Genomic DNA, 20,928 nt, shown 5'->3' with positions numbered 1-20,928 from the left:
TGCAATCACAGGAGGGTACAGATGTTTTGGCATTCCAGCTTCCCAGCACAGAAGGGGAAAAATGACCAAAATACCAGTGAAATTCTCAGCCACAGATGTGCTTTCAGGCCCAGGTGTTTGGGATTGAACAAAGGGTTGCTATGCCTGTTGCTTTTTTTAACCACTTCATGATATTTTAGTTATTTGCCATGGAAGTGCAAAGACTGGTCGTAGTGAAGCATGAACAGAAACGTCTGCATGTGTGAAAGCTCCAGGAGAAACAAGAGAGTGAGGGCAAGAAGAAAAGTCTCCATGCCGGCCAAGGAAATGACAGAGAGCCATCGCACAGGTAAACACTGAGGAAAGTGCTGTTCGCTACAGGAGCCTGAGGCCAAGCTCCAAGAAACTGTTGACTCCTTAGGTTTATGAAAGTTCAGTCCAAAAACCAGTTCATCATCATCAGTCTAGAGGACCTAAGAGACTGGACAAGAACTCGATACCTGGCTTTCCTCATTCTCCACATCACCAAAGTCGTCCTGGCAGGAGGGCCTGGCCACACACAGCAATGGCTCTCGTGAGAAGGAATAAAAAATCCAGGAGAGAATGTGTGTGAGCGACTGAAACCCATTTGATTGACTTTGTTATCCCTTTCCCTTCCTACATGGTCATTCACTGAGTTTTTTTGTACTAATTTTCTCCAAATGAGATAACTCATGTCACCAGCTCTCAGAAACAGACACTGTCCTAGAAATGGGATGAGCTTTGGATCCAGAGGCACCCATTCTTCCCTAGGCACTGATCCTGAGTCCGCCTCGGAGGGGCACACTGAGGTTCTGACTTGGGAAGAGTTCCCGGTCAGGTAATTGGAAGTCGCACCTCCTCCAGCAATGAGTAAGGTCCAGATAAGGACACCAGGGTGTTGTACCAACGTCTACTAGTCTGTAATGGTGATCTCTGCTGGATCCGACCACACCTGGTGGTCACGTTCACAGCATCAGCTAGAAAACACGGTCCCGTTCAGCTTAGCAGCTGTGCTGGGGAACGGGCAGTCACTGCTCTGCTCCAAAATCCCCCTCATCTTCTGCAGGAAAACCTTTTAAAAACAAGATACTCTCTAGAACATTTCTGGGTTTTTAAGTAAGTCGTAAAAGCAATCCAGATGAAAGCCAGGGCTCTCCTCAAAGTGTGTAAGAACAGCCCTGTCTCTCAGCAATTTTTCAGCTGAATGCTCCCTGATTATAAGTGGGCTTGGTCCTTGTGTGGAGTGGGGAAGTGCCGTCCCCATATCACGAATGCACAAGTGAGCCCCAGGCTCTGCTGCGTTATTCAGTTGCGCACAGAAAGGGGGTTCTGAATACAGAATTAAGCCAAATGTTTGGATCGCTGTTCAGTACAGTAAACAACAGACCATCTTGTCACCTGCAGTACTCACAGGATAACTTGTTTTTCTTGCTTAAAATGTAAACCTCAGACAAAAAGCAAAACACCAAGAAGCTCTAAAAGGAACAGATATTCTGTTTCAGGTAATCACTTTCTCAGTTACATTGCAATCACATGGAAAGGTGTAATAAAGATAAAACACGTGTTTGTGCAGAAAATCTGCCCTCTGTTTCATAAAGCAAATTGTTTTCTCTGCGTTTGGTAATGCACCAAACTAGTTTGGCCTTTCTTGCTTCAAGACAGCTGAATAGGAATAAACAAAATAGGCTGGAAGGAAGAAACAAAGGTGATGTGCATATGCTGAGCAACTGTGACACCAGCTGCATTCATGTCCATGCATTTTTTGACTGTGCCCGCGCCCAAAGAACTGGTGGCACGAGGCCACGCGTGGGTCATGGACACACTCCTGTGCCCACCTCTTCTCAGCTCCAGCTGCTGCTGTTGTTGAAAGGGAAAAAGGCTCCTGGCTCAATTGGTAACCAGTGCCCAATGCCAGGATGGCTTCTTGGCACCACAAGGGAAAAAGTGTAACAATGGCTTTGTCTGGGGCTGTATTTTCTCCCCTGTCACTGTAGCAGGAAGGTGGCTCTCAAGCCTGACTACTGCAGACTCACGGCCTGTGGTGACTATTCGTTCCACTGTGTGTCCTGCAGGGAACACTCCCAGGTGGGTTTGTTTCATGGAGCTGGATATCAGGGCTGCGAGGTTTGAAAATGAGACTTGTTTTGTCACACACCATGGGAGGAAACACTGTCACCTCCAAATCTGTGGGGGGGTTTTACATCCCCCATGCTTAAAAAAAATAGCCTGTCACAATTAACACTATTCAGTTTGAAAGATTAGTAATTCATGAATATTTAGGAAAGATCACAGTATATCAATACTGCAAATTCATCTCAACTGTTTTGATTCCTCTCTTCTTTCTGTTCATTTGATATTAGCATTTCTACACAGCCTGCTTTAACAACCCATCTTGAAAAATACAGCACAGGGGGAGTCATCTCAAGTCTCCAGTGAGAAACACGTCAATAGAGAGAAATAAATTGGCTGCCAATGTGGAAACTGGCACACTCTTTTGTTTACACAGCTCAAAACTAACACTTTTGTTAAGTGATGATGTGTGCAAACGTCTATAACCCAGTGCTGTCAAGCCCTGGAGCAAATCGGATAAAAAGAGGGTTGTTGTAGTAAAGCATGTAGAAAATTGCAAGCCTGCAATATGATCTGTCTTTGAGCTGGTTTGCATTGTGTGCTAAATGAAGGGCTGCAATCTTATAAGGGACTTAATCGTTGTCATACAATCAACCACAGCTTGAAACAACAGCCGAAACATATTTTCCTCAGACAAAAGTATGCCACAAAGACAAGGCAGTAAATGGAGCAAAACACATGCTCCATTGTTGATTATTAATAACCAATTTAATTCAAAGCTGCATCAGCCAGCATTTGACCCGATCAAATGCTGAGGACCAGGTACTTGGTAAAGACATTGGTGGAGATACACAGCCAAGGGTCCAGCCAGCCCAGCCGAGGTAGTTCAGCTCTCAGCTGATACAGCAGTATATGTGAACGCAGCTAGGACATTTTAATCTACAGCTGCTCTTCTTTCAAGGGCCACATCCCATTCTGTTTCATCCCATATACCCCTATGATTGAGGTTGGGGTATATGGGATGAGCCACCACTATGGTTGAGCCACCACAAGAATATAGAGCCTGGTCTGAGGAGTGAAGCAGTGATGTACTGGCTTCACTCTTCTGCGGTGCCATCGATGATGTGCTTGAAGGAGAATGGAGAAAATTTGTACCCGGCTCCCACGTAGAACTTGTTCTGGAACTCAACCCTGGGGAGGAACAGAGCAGGGTGTCAGTGCTGCCTACAGGCAGGACCTATGGCCAGCTGAGAGGCTGAAATGTGGCACCCAGAGGAAAAGGGAGGCCATGAGAGATGGTGACCTATAAGCCTGGAACATGGGCTCCTTCTCGAGCCAGCAATGAGAAATGAGCAGGCCAGGGAGCGACCTGGCACGCATCAGCTTTAACTTTCCATCAGTCAGCCTGGAAACACTCCTCGTGAGGCCAGTTAGCAGGACCTTGCCTGCCCACTAAACTGCTTCTAGCAGCTCTGAGAGCTGGGATAACTGCCTGCTGGTTGCACACACTGGTGGGAGACAGACATCTCTCCCTCCCTGCACAATGACAAGCAACTGCACCATGGTTTTGCCTTGGCAGCGTTTGTGGTTTGTGGTGGGACATTACATGGTGAAAAAGGCCACAGCTTGGGTGCTCAGGCAGGATACCAAGTTATGGTGGTGGTGAGGGGCGATTTGTTACCTTGGTCTTGCTTTACACACTAGCCTGATAGTGCGTCCGCACTTCTGTCCTTGCCTGGACTGATGTCTAGTTAAGGTGGACATAAGCTAACTTGAAACTGGTTTGCCACAAAGCCAAAACAGCCTGGAGCTCAACCTGGCCTAATGGCACAAGTGCTGACCCAGGTTTTCTGCAGCTTTTGCAGCCCTGGCTGAACTCCTGCTGCAGTAGGTAGTACCCAGCTGGCTTGTTTGATGGTAACCCTGGGTGGGATACACAACCAGTGGTGTGGCTGTGCCTTCAGGCCTTATCAGGCAGGTCAAGGTGGCCTCGGTGGCTCTGCGTGTTTACCAGGGCAGAGCTGCAGGTTGCCATTTGCCACACATGCCCACAGCCCCCACAGGCTCAGGAAGACAGGCAGGTTGCTCCAGGGAGCAGCTCAGAGATGGAGTAGGGAGCTCTGACCTCCCTTTGGAGGAGTCTCCCTTGCTTCACTTGCCAAGGGGGACCGATGTCCTAATGCATATGTATTAGCATGGCATGTCTAACACCGGCTGGTGTGGCCATCTGTTTCCACAGCCTGATCCCTCCCAAAGACTGCTTTGGGAAAAGCTCCCAGAGACCACACCACCTACCAGTGTAGACGCAAGGCGTGCAGAAAGGCTGAGAGCCCCTCCATGACAAGCAGGATGGCTACTGTCAGCACTGCAAATGCCGCGAAGATGATGAAGATGACAATGAGGCCTGCCCAGCCGCTGTTGTTGAACCCATTGTGCATCACCATGGTCCAAAGGACCTCTGACAGTTCTGCAAAAGGAAATAAAGGGAAAACAGCACTGAGCAACAGGTATGGACAGACACAGCATGCAGTCTGGTAGCTCACCCGTTTTTCCCAGTTAGATGAGCTGGCCTAGGATAAAATGTACATGACAGTAATCATGTATGGCCACCCTGCCTCTCCACGATGACCGGGGAAGGAAAGCAGATGCAGATTGTTTTCCATTGCTCCTCTTCACTGTGTCAGAAGCTGATGGTGCTGTTTTGGCTTGGCTTTGTATCGCAAGTCCATGTGAGCACACTACCAGGACTGCTGTTACCCTCGCATGGTACAGTCATCAGTTTAATTTGCACCTCTTTAACATGGCAGATAGACAGTATGCGGAGCCTTCTAGGACTACCTGCTGCTAAATCCCAGTGAACATGATTGATTGATGTAGTCAATACATGTGTAGATTAGGTTACAAGCTGTAGTCATCGATGCTAGCTAAGACCCACAGGAGATGTGTAATTCTCATTTGTTCTCCAAACCACTTCTCTTAGGGTGTCATGGAGAAGCTGTGGTGCAAAAAAAAAAAAAAGGACAACTGGTTGGTCCCACTCAAAGCAGGCTGTATTAATGTTAGGTTGCTTGCATGCTCTTAAAGATTATTTTTCCTGCACAGGTTTATATCAACATTCACAGCACTGGTGTATCTGACATGTCCTGTCAATGCAAAACCATACTCCTAACCTAACTACCCCAATCACATTAGATAGATTCAGGACTGAGCAATTTTCCTCTTGTGATACAGGCAAAGCAAGGACTTAGCCCAGCTCTTCTCCATCCAGATGCTCCAGCCACCGGTTCAGCCTTATTTTCCATTTTGCCACTCATTGGTCCTCGAGCCGTATTCAGACTACAGATTCAATGACCTGTTAGTTTAGGTGATAACAGATGCAAGGGATCCCTTGCAACAGCTGCCCTCAGGAAAAAATACTCCTGTCAATGCCAGTTTGTAAGGCTGCAAAGGAATATGGTGGTTTTCCAGGCAGAATTCTGACATAACACATAGGACTGCCGTTAGCTAAGCTTTTTAGTCAGTTTATATTTAGATACCTGTCCTCCATGTAAAGCTAATGTGTATTAGCTTCCACTCGACTCCTACTAAGCTCATTTCTGTGCCAAGAAGTACAGCTCACCCCTGTCAATCCATGGCGTGCCGCCCCTTTTGTTTGCCTTTTTTGTGTGCCCAATTCTTTAGGGCAGGCGTAACTGCTAGCCAGAGGCGGTACAGCAATATTAATAAAAAACATTTCAGAAAAATTAGAGTAATTGAAAATCTGAAGCTCCAGCCTGAGGCAATTTCTAGTATTTGAGCATTTGTTTTTATCTTAAATCAAGACAAAAGACATTGAAATGTGGTACATTTCTCATGGAATGTGAGGTTCCACTAAAAGTTGCTGGGAAAAATCCCAGTGAAAACAACAAGTTCCAGGAGTTCTTGAACCAAAACTTTTCTTTCTAGTTTGCTGAACCAAATAACAAAACTGTTTCAAGTAATTTTTACATTCATCTGCATACCCTTAGGCTATAGCAAGTGCCTCCTGGGAAATGAAGCTATGGTTCCCATACTCTGTGGACTGGACTACCCATTTGGACTGCACCTCCCACCATGCCACACGCCATGAGGACTATTCCAGAGGGGTGGCTACAGAGCAGTGTGGAAAATGGGTCCCAGCCACCAAGGAGTCCCAAGCCATGCAGTCAGGAGCTGCCTGATATATAGCTGCTGGAGATCACCACTAAAAAATGAGATGGCCACCACAAAACGCTTGGATTGATCTGACCTGAAGGAAGACATTCCAAGACACAAACGTCCACAAGGAGAACTTTGATTTCATGGAGAAATTTGCAGCATTAATCAAACACTGGCAGAAGCAGTGATCACCATGGAGTTGCTGGTGAGGTAACTAACAGGTAGTCAATCACTCACGTGCATGGGCTAAGCTCAACGCCCAGAGCCGCAAGTAGGACGCTGTGTTGGAGATGCAGCCAAGGCAGTATTCAATGGTATGGATAGCTTGGTGGACAAATGTGTCTCCAAAATTGAACTGAAACAACATTAAACCAAACGCATTTTATTAGTGCTTAGTTCAGGGCTTTCTGGTTAACAGAGCAACACTCCACTAAAGGCTTTTCATACTCCTCCCTTTTCCTTGATGTGTCCTGAGCAACACAGAGATAGTTCCCAGATAAAAAGACTGCTTTGAAAATTGTCAGTTCTCTATGATCTTCCCATACATTCTCCCTGGAGAATTACAATTCCAGTGAAAAGCAAATGTTCGGGAACCAGTTCATATTCCAGTCTTACAATTTCAAATCTGGAATAAGATGGCAATCCAGTTGCTACCAATCTTTGTGATTTCTTGTAGAGACAGAAATTCTTATATAAAATAGGGTTTTTCAGACTATCTGCCTATTGACATATGCATTTTGGGAGATATCACTGAATAAACATATCTTCTAAGACTGTGAAGATTCCCTGTGACTGGGAACAGTCAGCCACACCCACATTCAATTTTGTTGGTACTTCCAACTGTTACAAACACTTTTGTCACTTTTTTAACTGTGTTGCTGAGTACTGCAGAAGCCCTTGACAATATCTGCCAAAGGAAGATTCTTCTCCCTAGCCAACACTGCAGGCTGCCAACTTTTCAATGCTCCTTTGCACTTTAAAGGAAGGAAAACTCACTGACTCTTGGGGAAGGTTTGACCTTCTCTGGGTGCAATGTGGAAGTGAAACAACGCCCTCCCCCAGGGAAACAAAAGCTTGAGGTTTGTAAGAATGCCTGCCCTCAGCAGGCAAAACTAAAGGAAAAATTTAGAGGAATTCATTCTATGAAAATTCAAAGCTTACTCTGTTTGGAAACACAAACTGTTGCAACAGTGTGTCTTGGTATCTTATTAAAAAGAAGGGCTGGCAATTCTGCAAAAGCCTTCTGCTTGACTTTGTGTCTTCTACTATTGTGTGTGTCTGAATAATTTTCTGCCCACATTTTCTTACCTCTTCATCATCATCCTCATGTCCTCCATGGCCACCACTGTGGTCTCCCTGGGAAGCTTTCTTAGAGTGATTGGTTTCTGGGACATCTACCTCATTTTCACCTCCAGGGTTTCCTGAGATGGCTTGAGACTGAATCTTTCAGGAAAAAAATGTAATATGTCTTTTGTGTCATGCTACAGGTTGACAGCAAAATGAAGCAGACCATGGCACAGAACTCCATCAATAACCTCATGATGGGTAACGTATGAAGGACTATATCATGAACATGAGGACAATTTCAACAATAGTCAGTCATCATGGACCACAGAAACTGAGAACTCCTGCTAATAATACTTAAATATTTTCCATCCTAGAGCATTTTCCAGTGATTCCAACTAATTTGGAGGTAGTTTCTAGTCTCATAATGCACCCTTTATACCCACCATGAGAAGATCCACCACTTTTGGCAAATGAGAAAACTGAGGCACATTAAACCTGATGATCTCAATTAGATGGGTGCAAATCAAAGAAATTAGCATCAAGTGAAAGGGAAATGGAGCCTGAAAGGATGAGGTGACTTGATGAAGGTCACACAGTTCCTGGGATACCGACAGAAATACAATTCAGGTCTCTTGATTAATTTTAAATTGACAAAAGCCTTATGACAACCCATCTTCTCTCTGTAATAATTTTTCACAGAGCTTTTCTAGAGGCCTGAACAACCTGATCTGAGCCTCACTCCAGAAATGACAGCACAGCATAAGAATAGCCCTACATTATATGCCTACAACAGTCCTATTATACAGCATAACCAAATACGGACCTCACAGCTTCTGTCAGGTTCTGTCCTGTCACTCTTTATAGCTTCCAGCAGGTTTCATGGGTAAGGTCTCATGATAACATATTGTTTCCTATTGCAGCAGTAATCATTGTCACACCCACTTTATCTTTGCTTTACCTGAATGTCAGCATAGAGAACAGACTTTGTTGCAAACATATAAATCTGGGTAAATGTAAGATGTGATCAGACAGCTAACATATGAAAATTAGGAACAGAAATACAAGGCCATAATAGGAGGTGGGGAAAAGCTGTCAGATGTTACTAGCATAAAAGCAGGAGATGGAGTCAGCCACGTCAAGCTTTCATCCAAATCCCAGAAGAATGACAAAATAAGAAATTACAGCGCAGAGGCAGGGCTGCAAAGGTCTCCCAGGGACCTGGCTTTCAGTTATAGGTCAGAAGTGACTGGGTTGGAAAAGGTCACACAGCACAACCAGCACCTCTTTCTTCAAATGGAAACATCTGTGCCCTATAAAAGGTACTCCAGGCACTAACTCCAACTATAGAGAAGTAAATCCTGACAGACAAGTAAAGTCCTGTTAGCATAATAAATGAGAGAATTAATGAACAACTGGGGAAACTGCAGCTGCCGCAGTTATGTGCTGAAGAGCTGGGCAAACCACAGACCCCATGGGAAGGAGGGCTTCATTAATGTGAAGGCAATCACTTAGGGAAGAAAGCACTACTGGAAAGCAGGCAACAGCTTTTAAATCAAGCCTCTCCTCCAAGCAGGGTTGAACTCTCCAAGGCCAGGAGTATCGCAGATGCCCTGTTCCTACAGAGCAGCCAACCAGTTGTTAGTGGTGGCTGTGGACTGGGAAGTGAGGTCTTTGCCCTGTCTTGGCTTTACCAGCACTTCAGTCTTTCTAAACCTTCTCTGGTTTTGGATACGACACTTGAAAGAGCTCAGTGTCAGCCTAACTCCTCTCCCAACAAATAGGGTATGGCCTTGTGAGCAAAGCTCCTGCTTCCCATTTAGATGGCTCAGCCAAACGTCCATACGCATGCTCTTGGCGCATGTGCAGTAAAGCGCAGTTTGAAATCACCAGAGAAACTCTGAGATCAGAGAAAAGCAGAATTAGATCACTGCAAACACTTTTTGGGGTCTGTCTCCTCAGCTTTGCCTTTGCTGTACTGACCCCCCCTTGCCTGATCCACATCCCTTACCATGCGCTGCGCTTTCTGGTGGTTGGCTCGGAGGATGAAAGGTTTAATTAGGAGCATCCAGGGAACAGCAATCAGAGCAAATATGACCAAGAAACTCTGCACTTCTTTCTGAAAGACAAAACAACAAGAAGAGCAAAAAGTTACTTTACTTCCTTTAGCCTTTATGGTTAGAAACCTGATTCTATAAAATGGTATTTTTTTTACACAACAGATATATTCCCTGTATTGGTTGAGTCTCCTCTGCTTGTAAGAACATGAAAATAAATGTATACTGCTTAAGGCTCCAGAAAGCACTGCCAGCTAGACATGGCTGGAGACTTGGAGATGAAAGGCTTTCATGTTGGAAAGGGTTAATTTGCCAAACCCCAATGTTACTGACTTGAACCTGGCTCTCCAGTGTCCCAAGTGAATGTCCTAACTGCTGGGTGAGCCAGTCAGTCTGCCTTGCTTTGGTCAGCGTAGAAATGCTGCAGTAAGAGCCAAGTCATTCAAGTCTTCCCCTGGAAAACAGGGAATCCAGGATTTGCTCTACATTAGCAATTCCAGGAGGGAACTGAATCCCCATAGCTTAGGTTTGATAACACATTGCCCCCACAATATAAGGTGTTCTTGCTGCAGTATGCCACCCCTATTGCTGTCCTAACATAACTGTTTGCACTTTAAGAAAAACAAACAAACAAACAAACAAACAAAACCCCAAGCTACAACTTTTGCATTTTTTTAAAGCTGGCTGTGATCTCTGATCACCTTATGGTTGGTCTCATACAGTCTTTGCATTTAGACTACCCAGGTGGATGGCACAGACAGTTACTGGTGGGGTAGGGGGATAGGACTATGGGAAAAAAATTACCATCTTGGAAAGGCTTTGGGTTGTTACAAAACAAAATGTTATTTAATGACTTTTTGAAGGCTGGGAAAACTGTGTTTTCCCAAACTGCCCTGCAGCCTTAATGCAGTTACTTGGAACTGATCGGGACTCTCTACTAACTCTGACTCACCCTAAAACTGAGCTCACATTGAACTGCCAGAGTGTGCAACTGTATAGATGTAGATGCATACATGTGGCTGGAGGCAGCATTTGCTTGCAGATTCTTCATTGATGCTGCTGATGTACAATCAAGCAAGAAAAAAAATAATGCGTGTTCTGAGCAAATAAATAGAGATGACTTTAAAAGAAGTTTTGTCTTAGGGGAGATTTTTTTGCTTGTTTTTTTTTTTTTAAGTGAACTCTCCAAAGGAGATATTTCTGACAAAAAGCTGCCAGAAAATCCTCTAGCTACTTCTATTTTTTAGCTTAAAATATTATGTTTTAAATATTAAAATTTATTAATATTAAATATTGTCAAGTTTTCCAAAGAAGAAATAAGAAATTATCAGGAAAGGAGAGGCTTGCTTTGTCTCTAGCATTGTGCCAAGACTTCAGGACAGCACATCTGCAATACCCACCTTTGCATCTCTAATCACCCTTCTTTCTTTTTTTCCCCAAAAGTATCTTAAATTGCATCATTGTTCTTGTAAGGATGACACTAAGAATGAGGTTTGCTGTGCATTACCGATTAATAGCTTCTGTGTCCTACCTGTCTGCAAGGCCAACACGGATACCAGAAGAACAAACTTCTCTTATGTGACTGGCACTTGTGTTTGAGCTTCTGAGCTCGTTCCCCATCTTTATGCCCACTCTCCACAACACCCACTGTGAATCCAAAACCAGCTACAGTGGATTTGAGCTGCTTGATCCATACCTGATGCAGATATAATGGAGCATTTGAAGCATCACCGTAATTGAACAGAAACATATTGATGAAGTGGATGAGGATGCTTGGTGCACTCTGGGATGAGTGGACATCAAAATGACACCATTTGAAAATAATCATGAAGACCAGGTAGCCAAAAAGAGAGACAATAAAAATCATTTCTGGAATGAACTGAAGGATAATGTTTATGTATTTCTTGAAGTAGCTGGAAAGAATCAGGAAAGATAACTACAATTAATACAGTGGGTATTAATTCAAGGTTGCGTCCAAGTATGGCAGTACTGTACACCATTTAGTCTATGGAAAATAATGTAAGAAACATACAACTACCACTAGGCAAGAAAGAAGTCTGTAATTGCAGTTCTTATAAATGAAAGCCATTATTTAAATACAAAAGCTTTGTGACACTGATTCTCTCCAGGTTTTTGTACTTGGCCCACCAGTATCTCAGCACCTCAAAAGATTAATACATTGAAATAAAAGCCATTTTTTAAAAAAAATGGCTAATTTACAAAGTTAGGCATTATACGCTGAGGAAAGTCAGAACCAGGTGTAGAATCTATTCTATAGGGGCAGTCCTCCTCTCTGTCACCTGCAAACACTTTCCATCCTTGAGGGTCACTACACACCCTCCAGCTTTGGAAAGTCTCTCAAGACAGTAGTGTCACCCCCTCCACTCTATCACCATTTCTTATTTTTTGTTCCAAAATATAGAGGCAGAGGTATAGACATGCACACCCACAGATCCTGACCAAAGGCCCACTAAGTCAGGAGAAAGACATGCACACACACTGTGCAAGATTTCAGTGTGCTTTGGATTGGACCAAAAGAGTTTGTCTTTCAAGACAGAAGTTATCAATAGTGGGAGGTGCTATATATTTTTAGTTTAGTGTACTTTAGCATTTCTGCAAAATCATGAATATAAGAGAGCGAAAAAGAGTTTATCCAAGAGAATATCTGCAGTGTGACAGCTGTCCTCTGGCCTTTGGATTCAGCACTCTGTACCAACAGTGGCGTGAGTCAGTGTACGGGGCATTTCTACTCACACTGGGGAAAGGGGAAAATTCCAGTCATCGGTCCGAGATATGAGGCTTTCTCTGAATGAAGGACACTAGTTTAAAGATGAGGACTTGTGTGCTGCAGCAACGGGCTTGGTGAAACAAACTTACATGTGGTTGAAGAGACTGAGTACCACCCCAAAAATCATGTGCACAATCCCTATGACAACCGACATCTTCATTTTGTAGGAGTTCAGGAAAGTCAGCTTGTTCGATGCAACATTCCAGATCTTTGGGAAAAGGAGCAGAGAGAGGCCTAAGAACAAGGTTTTCAGGTGTTTGCTCAATAACAGATTTGTGGCAGTTGTTGCTTTGATGCCACCAATTTACTCCTGACAGTTCTAGTAAGAAGAAAACAAGTGACAGATATCTAGATGTTCCTTATAATACTTTTCACTCTGCCAAGCTTCTAATCTAAAAGGTATAAAGTATTCTTGTTTAACAGAGGAAATAACAAGGATTTGAAACGATGTAGTGACTTTGCTGCAATCCTCCAGAAACCGATGCAAAGGCTGGTAGCAGAACCTAGATCTTTTCAGTCTCATTCCTTGCCCTTAGGCTGAGTCACCTCCTTTAGCAGAGGTGGAAGGGCATGAGAAAATCCCTCCTGCTGCTATGGAAATTTGTTCCGCCTTCACCAGAGAAGTACCGAGGGCAGAGCATGTTCAAACTTTTTGTTTGAACAAAAAACCAGCTCATTCCAGCTCTTTGGCCGTGGAGACCAGATTATTGCCTGCCTCTCTGCAGTAACTTTTCAGCTGTGGTAGGACAGTAACCACATCCCTCTTCTCACTCCTGCCTTTATTACATTACAGAGCTCCGAGGTTCCTTCTCCTTTCTTGTAAAACTTTCTAGACCCCAAAGCCTTCTGACCCCAAAGATGGTAAGCAGATACCTCTTTTCAGACACTAAGTATAGCACCTGAAGAGAAAGCAGGGAAGACAGGATTATTTGGAAAACAAAACATTCGCTTATGTGCCTTTGTCTGGCATGCTTTGCCTCTTCTATTGCTATGGAAGAGACTGCCTAGCCTCCTCAGCTCAGGTTGACTCTTTCTTTTCCAAGATATACCTCAGCCATCCTTCTAGGACTTGCAAAATGCCAAGAGCCGTCCGTCCTTCTCGGCAGATGACGGGGATAATTTCCATAGAGAGGGCCATGCAGGGGCTGGTGCTTTCCAGTCCACCCCTTCCCTGCCAGCACTTGTTCAGCCGTACCTCCCTCCCAGCCAGGGGTCCCAGGCTCTCGAGCAAGCAGCAGCCAGGGTGGAAGAGGGGCTAGCCTGGGTTAACTTAAATTAGGGATGTGATGGGGCAATGTACAGAAAATTCATCTTCCTATGTCGTGACTTCTTGAACTGCACTGCCTGTGTCCTGGGCAGAGCTTTAGAGCCTGGTTTGTGAAAAACTTCCTACAAGATCAATCTCTCTGCAAACCAGGGGAAGCCAGTGTTTCTTTGTGTGGCCAACAGAAATGAGAGCACATGCAGCAGAACAGAGGTTCATTGGCTGACATGAAGATTGAAACAGGAAAGCTTGATGTTAACAACTGCATTTCAATATGTGATAAACAGAGAACGTCAAGAAAAGGGAAATAGGACACAGAGAAAAAAATGTGGATCCATTAACTAATCCTGGCATTTACTTCACACTTCATACAATAAATACACTGCATAGAAATTAGGACTTTACCCTCAAACTTGTGAGGTAGCTCTGGAATGGGTTAAGTACTCAAGTAAGGAAACTGAGTCCAGCAGCCTGGTGACAGAGTGGAGACTGCAGTGCAAGACCACTCTCCAGCGAAATCGAAGTTCCTTCCTGCTTACCATTTTGCTGCTGCCTGTGCAAAACTGTCAGCAATATATATCCTCGATTGCTAAAGAAAAGCTTCACAACTACTATGAAAAGAGCAGGCAAAGAGCAAGAAGAGAGGAGCATGGCTTCAGGAGAGAGAGCAGGGAGCTGCTGATGTACCTGATATGTAGAAACAGGATTGAAATACAAATTATCCTAGAGCATTTTAATTTAATTACCGGATCTATTCCAAATGGATATGGATTTCCAGAGTAGACTCCTGGGACTGCCGGATCCAACTGCAGCACCGTATTGTCCAGAAGCACATCCTTACTACAAAAGAAAAGTGAAATGGCCTTTGCAGCTTAATCTCACCATATACGCCTACGGTACATTTATGTGAGATGTGCTGAGGACTACCACATGATACCTGTCACCAACTCCAGCCTTTCTGTGAACTGTTATCCTGCGCTTGTGTGCACACGTGTGTGTGTGTAGGTGTGTAAATGGGTCCTACACAAGGACAGTCTCCGTCACACTGATAATTCTCTATGCATCAAGTCCCGGACACCTGCAGATTTTTATGCACATCAGTGCCTGAACAAACAGGCATGTTCCCGGGGACTCTACATTTCCATTTCAATAGTGAGTTCGTCTGTGTGTGACAGACAAAACCTCTGGTTCATTCATGACTGCATCCACAGCAGAGAGTTCTTCCCTTCCCCACACAGGCAGTCACTGTGTCTTTCTTTCAAAGCCTATGTGCTCCATTTGGTGTGTTTTCAGTTGTTTCCCACATTTAGCCACTTACTTCCAAGTGCTATTTTTAAACATGGGGATGATATGCCAGGAAGAGCCAAAGATGTTGAACGATTTGGAGAAGCAGTCATTGTAGATGAAGCCAGTGTACATGGAGAATATGCCCATGAGCAAGATCAGGTAGCGCCCACTGAAAAAGGTGTTCCAGATCTGCAGGGGGAAAAGGCAGTGCCAGTGACAAAAGTACCTGCAGTCCCATCAAATGGTGGGCCTCAGCAAACAGGAGACACGATTGTACTAATCTATATATATACAATTATTCATAGGAAACTCTAGGTCCCTTGGGCCCACCCAGGTCTCTGTGTAGAAGCAGGCAGAATTACTTGCCAAATCTCTGCCTCATGAGCATCTTTGAAGGATCTCCACTCAGCCTTTGGGAGGCTGGGTGCCCTCTTTATCAAACAGAGATGATGAGCCTTTTCCTATGCTGATAGGGTGCACCAGCTCCCTGGTACTCACCTCGTTAGTGTTTTTCTGGGCAAGAAGGCTCTTCTCATTAATGACCATCCAGAGTGCAAAGCCCAGCATGACAGCGCCATGGCCACAATCCCCAAACATCACCGCAAACAAGAAGGGGAAGGTAATGATAGTGTATGGAGCTGCAGGAAGGAAAGGACAAGAAGCTCAGCTCCTCCTAAACAAAAAGACCTCAGCAGAGAAGCAGTCTACCCCACTGGACCATTCCTCATAGCTGCTGCCCTCAAAAGCCTCCAGGATCCCTCCCCTACTCACCAGGCAATCAGATCTAATGCAGAACTAGCTTTACCACCAGAAAGACTCTAGGTTTCTGTTCATTCTCAGTGCTCTCCTTGAGATGAGTGTTTCACACTTTTCTCAGGTCCTTTAGACTTTTTTTTGCCTCAGTACGATAAGCTCAGCTTATATTTGCCTTGTGAGCTTAGGTCTTTTCTTCAGTGCTGTTGCCTTACCACTTATTCCCCATCCTGTATTTATGTAGTTCATTATTCCTGCCACAATTAATCACTGAAGACTGATGGCCAAATTCTTTGCCTGAGAAAATCCATGCCTATGCACCAAACAGTACCAGTTTTTACCAGCAGAAAATATGGTTCACATTTCTCAATCAGCAATGAGTGCATGTTTTAGGATAGTGATGGAGCTCAAAGGCTTCACTTTGGCTCTAGCAAGCCAGGCGCAGGTCACTGAGTGTTTTTCTCACCTGGGTTCATCTCCCTGTAGTTGCCCACACCGTACGCATCCACAATGTTCTGAAATCCAGCTGTGAACTTGTTGGTCCTGTTGAAGGTGGGTGGTGCCATCCTGGTGTGTATGGCGGTCAGGATAGGGGCGATAGTAGAGCCACTGCGCTCCTGCAAACCCGGTGACAAGGACAGACACAGTCAGGGTGGCTAGCAGAGAGGAATCGGTCCCACAGCACCAAGGTCTGTGTCCAAATGTGCGCAGGCAGCAACATGAAAGCTGGGCTCAAGAGTGTTATATCTCAACCCTTTTTCTAATATCCAGATTTTTCCATTTTCTGTGCTATTGGTTTGTTCAGGGAAAGCTGCCAGCACTGCTGAGCCTTGTGGGTTGATCACAAACCTGCTAAGATTTAATGCTGACAAACTCCCCGAGGCCAAGCTATCATGCAACAACCTCAGCTTTAATTAAAACAGAAAAGGGAGCCCAGCATTACAGTAACAGACAGAAGTCTGAACATATGCTCAACATATAAACAATGCAGTTTCGGTGACAGCTTCAGGGACCCAAAATGTTGGTCTCTTACCATTCCCTGATGGAGAGCTCTTTTTATCCGGCCAGCATCAGCCACTGGGAACCAGATCTCTGCAATGACGCACTGCTGGGTGACATCGATGTTACAGCAATTCAGGATGTGGTAGATGGCCTTGATTTTCTTCACCTTGATCCCCCAGGACCACAAGTTGGCTGCTGCCTCATGCAGCAGTCGCTGGCGGTGGGACTCGGTTTGGGTTATCACCTGTAAGCACAGCACAGGCAGTGCTCGAGATGATAGGAAGGCATAGGTGGCCTGGTCTACTAGCAGTTATTTGGGGAAGGCAGGTGGAAGAGGGTTGCGGAAAGGGAGCGATTCATAGGAATGCCCTGGAGGGCAGTGTGTTCAGGTCTGGACACAGGAGCACTTGACACCAGGTGCACAACGCTGTTCAATAAGGACTCTCCCTGCATGGCCCTGAGCCTCTGTAAGTGTAGAGGAGACCATCGGGAGTTACTGAGCTGTGGGATTGGCTCCTTACCCAGTTGCTTACAGACCGGTCACATCTCACCATGCGCTCCCACCCTGCCATCTCCTGTAGGCAGCTCTGTGCCGTGAACTTGGGGCACATCACATCCACGAGCGTGCCTGCCCTGCTAGAGCTACAGCTCATGGCCCTGGTGGGACCTCAATGCATCATGTGCCCGCCACAGTGCTGCTGCATAAATGAGCAACGGACATAACGTGTTAGGAAGATAACCTGTGTGGTCTACAAGCACCGAAGCAGCCTAGCTGCCCATGATGCTCAGGAGTGAAAGTCAGTTTGGAAGCAGTTTTGCGTGCAGGCTTGGCAGTCACAGGCATCCACAGAGGGGTGACAGCAGGGTGTCAACTGCCAGATGGGCCACCTCAGGCAAACAGGGTGTCCATTCCCTCCTGCCTTGGGACCTGCTGTCTGTTGTGTGTGACAATACAAAGGTCACAGACAGGAGTCCCTCCAAAACACGTGAAGTCCTGATACAGTATATGGATATACAAGCTACTGAGCACCCATAGCAACTGAACTTGTAATTTTAAGCCCTGTGTTAAATGTTGGAGTAAAGAGGTTGGAGACTTGTACTTCTATAACAGCAGTCTTGGCTTTCCATTGCTAGTATGACAAGTACCCCAACATTTCCTTGGTAAAGAAAACATAATTTAAATATAAAATAAATCTTTAGAGTCCTCTCTGAGCCTAGTATAGTTGTACTACACTTGTGACTGAGCAACTTTGTGAGCTGCTGAGGGAAACCATGCTGTAAGAGCTAGATTAAACCATTTTGGACAATGTGCAATTTGGTTACAATACCTGTAGCCTGCTGATGACCACTCTGTAGCCCCATATCATAAGATCTAAACCTCTGACCTCTGCACAGCCAACAGCAGCAAGTAGTTTTTGAGTCCCTTACATGGGAGGCTGTCCCCCAGCAGCTCCTGAGGGGTGTAAATGGGCAGAACAGAGCACAGGCACTGGCCTCTGCAACAGGCAGGGGACCATTCCTGGGCTGGTGGCTTCATCCCCAGCCCCTGGCCAGCTCTGCACTGCCAGCTCCCAAAACAAGCCTGGGATCTGGCCGTGGCCACAGGGTTTCAGATAGGACAAATGTCTGGGCAGGTCCCACTTGCAGGGTTCAGACCCCAGTAAAGCTGCTGGCACTTACTGTGTTTAAATCCTCGATCCTTGTGTTGACTCCATCAAGCATTTCTCGGCGCTCGGTGGCAGACTCTGGACAGGGATAGACTGTGGCACGAAATCTAGCCTCAGTAAGAAAGAAGTGAGAAACACCATTTATTTGACTGACTACTTCTTCCTCTGGACTCTTCTCAGCTCAAAGGTGGGGAAACCGGACTTTATTCCTCACCGGGTAGTATACACTTCTTACATACTACAAAGTTGTGCGTGGTCTCCCAGAAAGGTCCAAAAAGGTACATTTATCTTTTCATGAGAAAAAGGATCCCTTCGCCTGTTCTAGCTGAAAGAAACACTCCCTGCCTCAGGTGCTACAAGGTACATGATATTCCACAGCGGTCAGCACTGATACACAGGCACCTCCCTTATGCCCACAGTACGGATGCCCTGCTAACGTCTGGGGAAGCTGCTTGAACTGCAGAGCCACAAAAAACCCACCCTGGCGAAGGCAGCCCCGTTAACTCGGTAGCCAACAGATGTCCCTCTTGCACCGAGGCTGGAAAAATACCGTGTCCCTGCCTCTGCACTACCCTCGAGCAGTCACTGGGGGAAGGCAGCAGCTGAGCTACTGCTGCACAGCAAGCAAACGCCCTTCGTGTGTGCAGGCTGTGTAAGTAAATAACCCTGTAAAAAAACCAAAACCCAAAAAAACCCAAAACCAAACGACTGTATTTCCAGGATAAAACAAAAGGAGAATGACCATGCAGCCGGCTCTTGGCTTCTGGTCCATCTGTTTGGCTAGACAGCTGGGGAGCAAGGGAAGGATGGGTGAAGTTTAAATTTTAAACACCTGAGAGTGGTATCCGTTACGTCAGCTTACATGTGGCCAGGCCACTATAAATGCTTTTATAAGCTTACCCTCAAGGCTGCATTTGGGAGATTCAGCTGGTTTGTTTAATGTGGTATAATAAGGACTAATGTGGGCTTCCAATATGTGAGTGAAGATCTTATATCCACGTAGGTGTTTTATACTGCTTCATCTATAGTATGCAACATGACCTTCTCCACTGCAGTGTTGTAGAGCCACTATATGAACCCAATACAGTCAATTAGAAATAAATAAGTTGCATTTCTCTCTGAAAAGTATACAGCTACCTGTCCTGCCTGCAAAACAAGTCCCAGACTGTACTTCATGCACAAAGAGCAGGCAAGGAGTTCCCACTGAGACCTTGCAGATCACAAGGTGCACTGCTGCAAGGCTCTGTGCCTACAAGCTTTAACTGAGCTGAGGTGCTGCAGTAACTAAAATAGCAGAGATCCCTCCATTTTTTCCTGCTCGGTTTGTTCAGTGATATCTAGTGCTTGTGCCAGCCCTGCCACTTCAAGGGCATTATAAATGTCGTCCTTCAGCATTGCCCCAACAGGTCTTCAGGAAGAGATCACTCCTCTTTGCAGAGTGGAGATCATCTGCCCACCTAAGGCAACACACTTCCACCATCCTGCAGTGGAGTTACGCTGAGTTAGGGTTGCTGAAGGGCTGCCTTTCTGCACGTGAGATGAATTAGAAGAAGATGTAAGAGGGTCATGGGGTCTATCCCTGTTTAAGAGACAAAAACGTGCATGCTCTGTGTACAGATAAGCATCACCTTCTGGCTTTGTCTGAGCACAGAATACATCACCACCTGCTCTCCAAAATCAGTTCCAGCGCACACACAAGTGAGGACAGTTGCAAATTGAACAAAACACGCAGCAGTTTCCTAGAGATCAGCCCAGAGCTGTGTGTAATGACAGCACGTGCTCTTCAGCTAAACTTCCCTTTCCAGAATTGAATCTCTCCTCACTCAACACCTGGTATTCGTTTCCAAAGGTTATTCACCCTACCTAATTATTTCCATCTTCTTATTCTTCACAGCTCTTAGTTCATCTTTAATAAGGATTTTTAATCAAACTTGAAAGCTTATTCCTCCATGCTGTACAGTTCCCCTGTTTCCAATAACGTTATTGCAGCAGTGTTGCTTTGATCTTTTAACAGCCATTTTGCATACTGAGTATCAGCTTTGCCCTAATGGCACAGACATCTCTGAAAGCTCCAGGAGAATTCAGCAGGGAATCCTTACATTGATAAACCCAGTTTAGTATTCACATTAGCACCGAGGCAGCCGCAAGAAAAAGAGGAAAAGAAAAATTCTTACATTTTCCTCCTCCCTGCTCCCTCTACACCTTTCACTAATAAATTTGTGCATGGACTTAATGCTCATGAAATTGGCAGACTAATGTTACCAATTAGAGTCAAGCAGGGACTACAAGCGTAACCTGAGGCACACTGCTCTGCAAACAAATCTTAGCCTGCCTTGCAGGAGACTGGCTTATACCAGTCCCATGATTTTTGCAGGATATTTACTTGTCATGAATGATGACTTAGTGCTAAGCAGAAATGTCCTGCTGGGGCTGGAATGACACTGCCATCTGCTTTAGGTATAGTTAACCCTGCCTTAAAGATGGACCAGACCGAAATGTCTGGACCTGTGTACCAGGGATGGCTGATGGCCCACAGAGCACAAAAGGAGAGTCATGGGATTAATACAATTTAAAAATTGC

The 20,928-nt window shown here is 45.2% G+C and overlaps 1 protein-coding gene across 5 annotated transcripts in view; it reads right to left on the bottom strand.

Moving 5' to 3' along the window:
• Positions 1 to 2,816: 2,816 nt before the first annotated feature.
• ATP6V0A4 (ATPase H+ transporting V0 subunit a4) overlaps positions 2,817 to 20,928 on the bottom strand; it is a 30,406-nt gene continuing 12,294 nt past the window's right edge. For all 5 annotated transcript variants that reach the window (XM_076339916.1, XM_076339936.1, XM_076339898.1 and 2 more), the window contains exons 9-21: positions 18,362 to 18,455; positions 16,713 to 16,925; positions 16,146 to 16,296; positions 15,425 to 15,564; positions 14,958 to 15,115; positions 14,386 to 14,479; positions 12,465 to 12,583; positions 11,284 to 11,500; positions 9,542 to 9,649; positions 7,555 to 7,689; positions 6,484 to 6,601; positions 4,366 to 4,537; positions 2,817 to 3,261 (exon numbers count right to left, since the gene is read on the bottom strand). In XM_076339916.1, coding sequence (XP_076196031.1) covers positions 3,168 to 3,261; positions 4,366 to 4,537; positions 6,484 to 6,601; positions 7,555 to 7,689; positions 9,542 to 9,649; positions 11,284 to 11,500; positions 12,465 to 12,583; positions 14,386 to 14,479; positions 14,958 to 15,115; positions 15,425 to 15,564; positions 16,146 to 16,296; positions 16,713 to 16,925; positions 18,362 to 18,455 — 1,813 coding nt within the window. In that variant the 3' untranslated portion in view covers positions 2,817 to 3,167. The remainder of the gene's footprint in view (positions 3,262 to 4,365; positions 4,538 to 6,483; positions 6,602 to 7,554; positions 7,690 to 9,541; positions 9,650 to 11,283; positions 11,501 to 12,464; positions 12,584 to 14,385; positions 14,480 to 14,957; positions 15,116 to 15,424; positions 15,565 to 16,145; positions 16,297 to 16,712; positions 16,926 to 18,361; positions 18,456 to 20,928) is intronic.

Source organism: Aptenodytes patagonicus, chromosome 1, assembly GCF_965638725.1.
Source record: "Aptenodytes patagonicus chromosome 1, bAptPat1.pri.cur, whole genome shotgun sequence".
NCBI lineage: Eukaryota > Metazoa > Chordata > Aves > Sphenisciformes > Spheniscidae > Aptenodytes > Aptenodytes patagonicus.
Note: the sequence above shows the minus strand (reverse complement) of the source record. Positions and strands in the feature narration are given on the sequence as shown.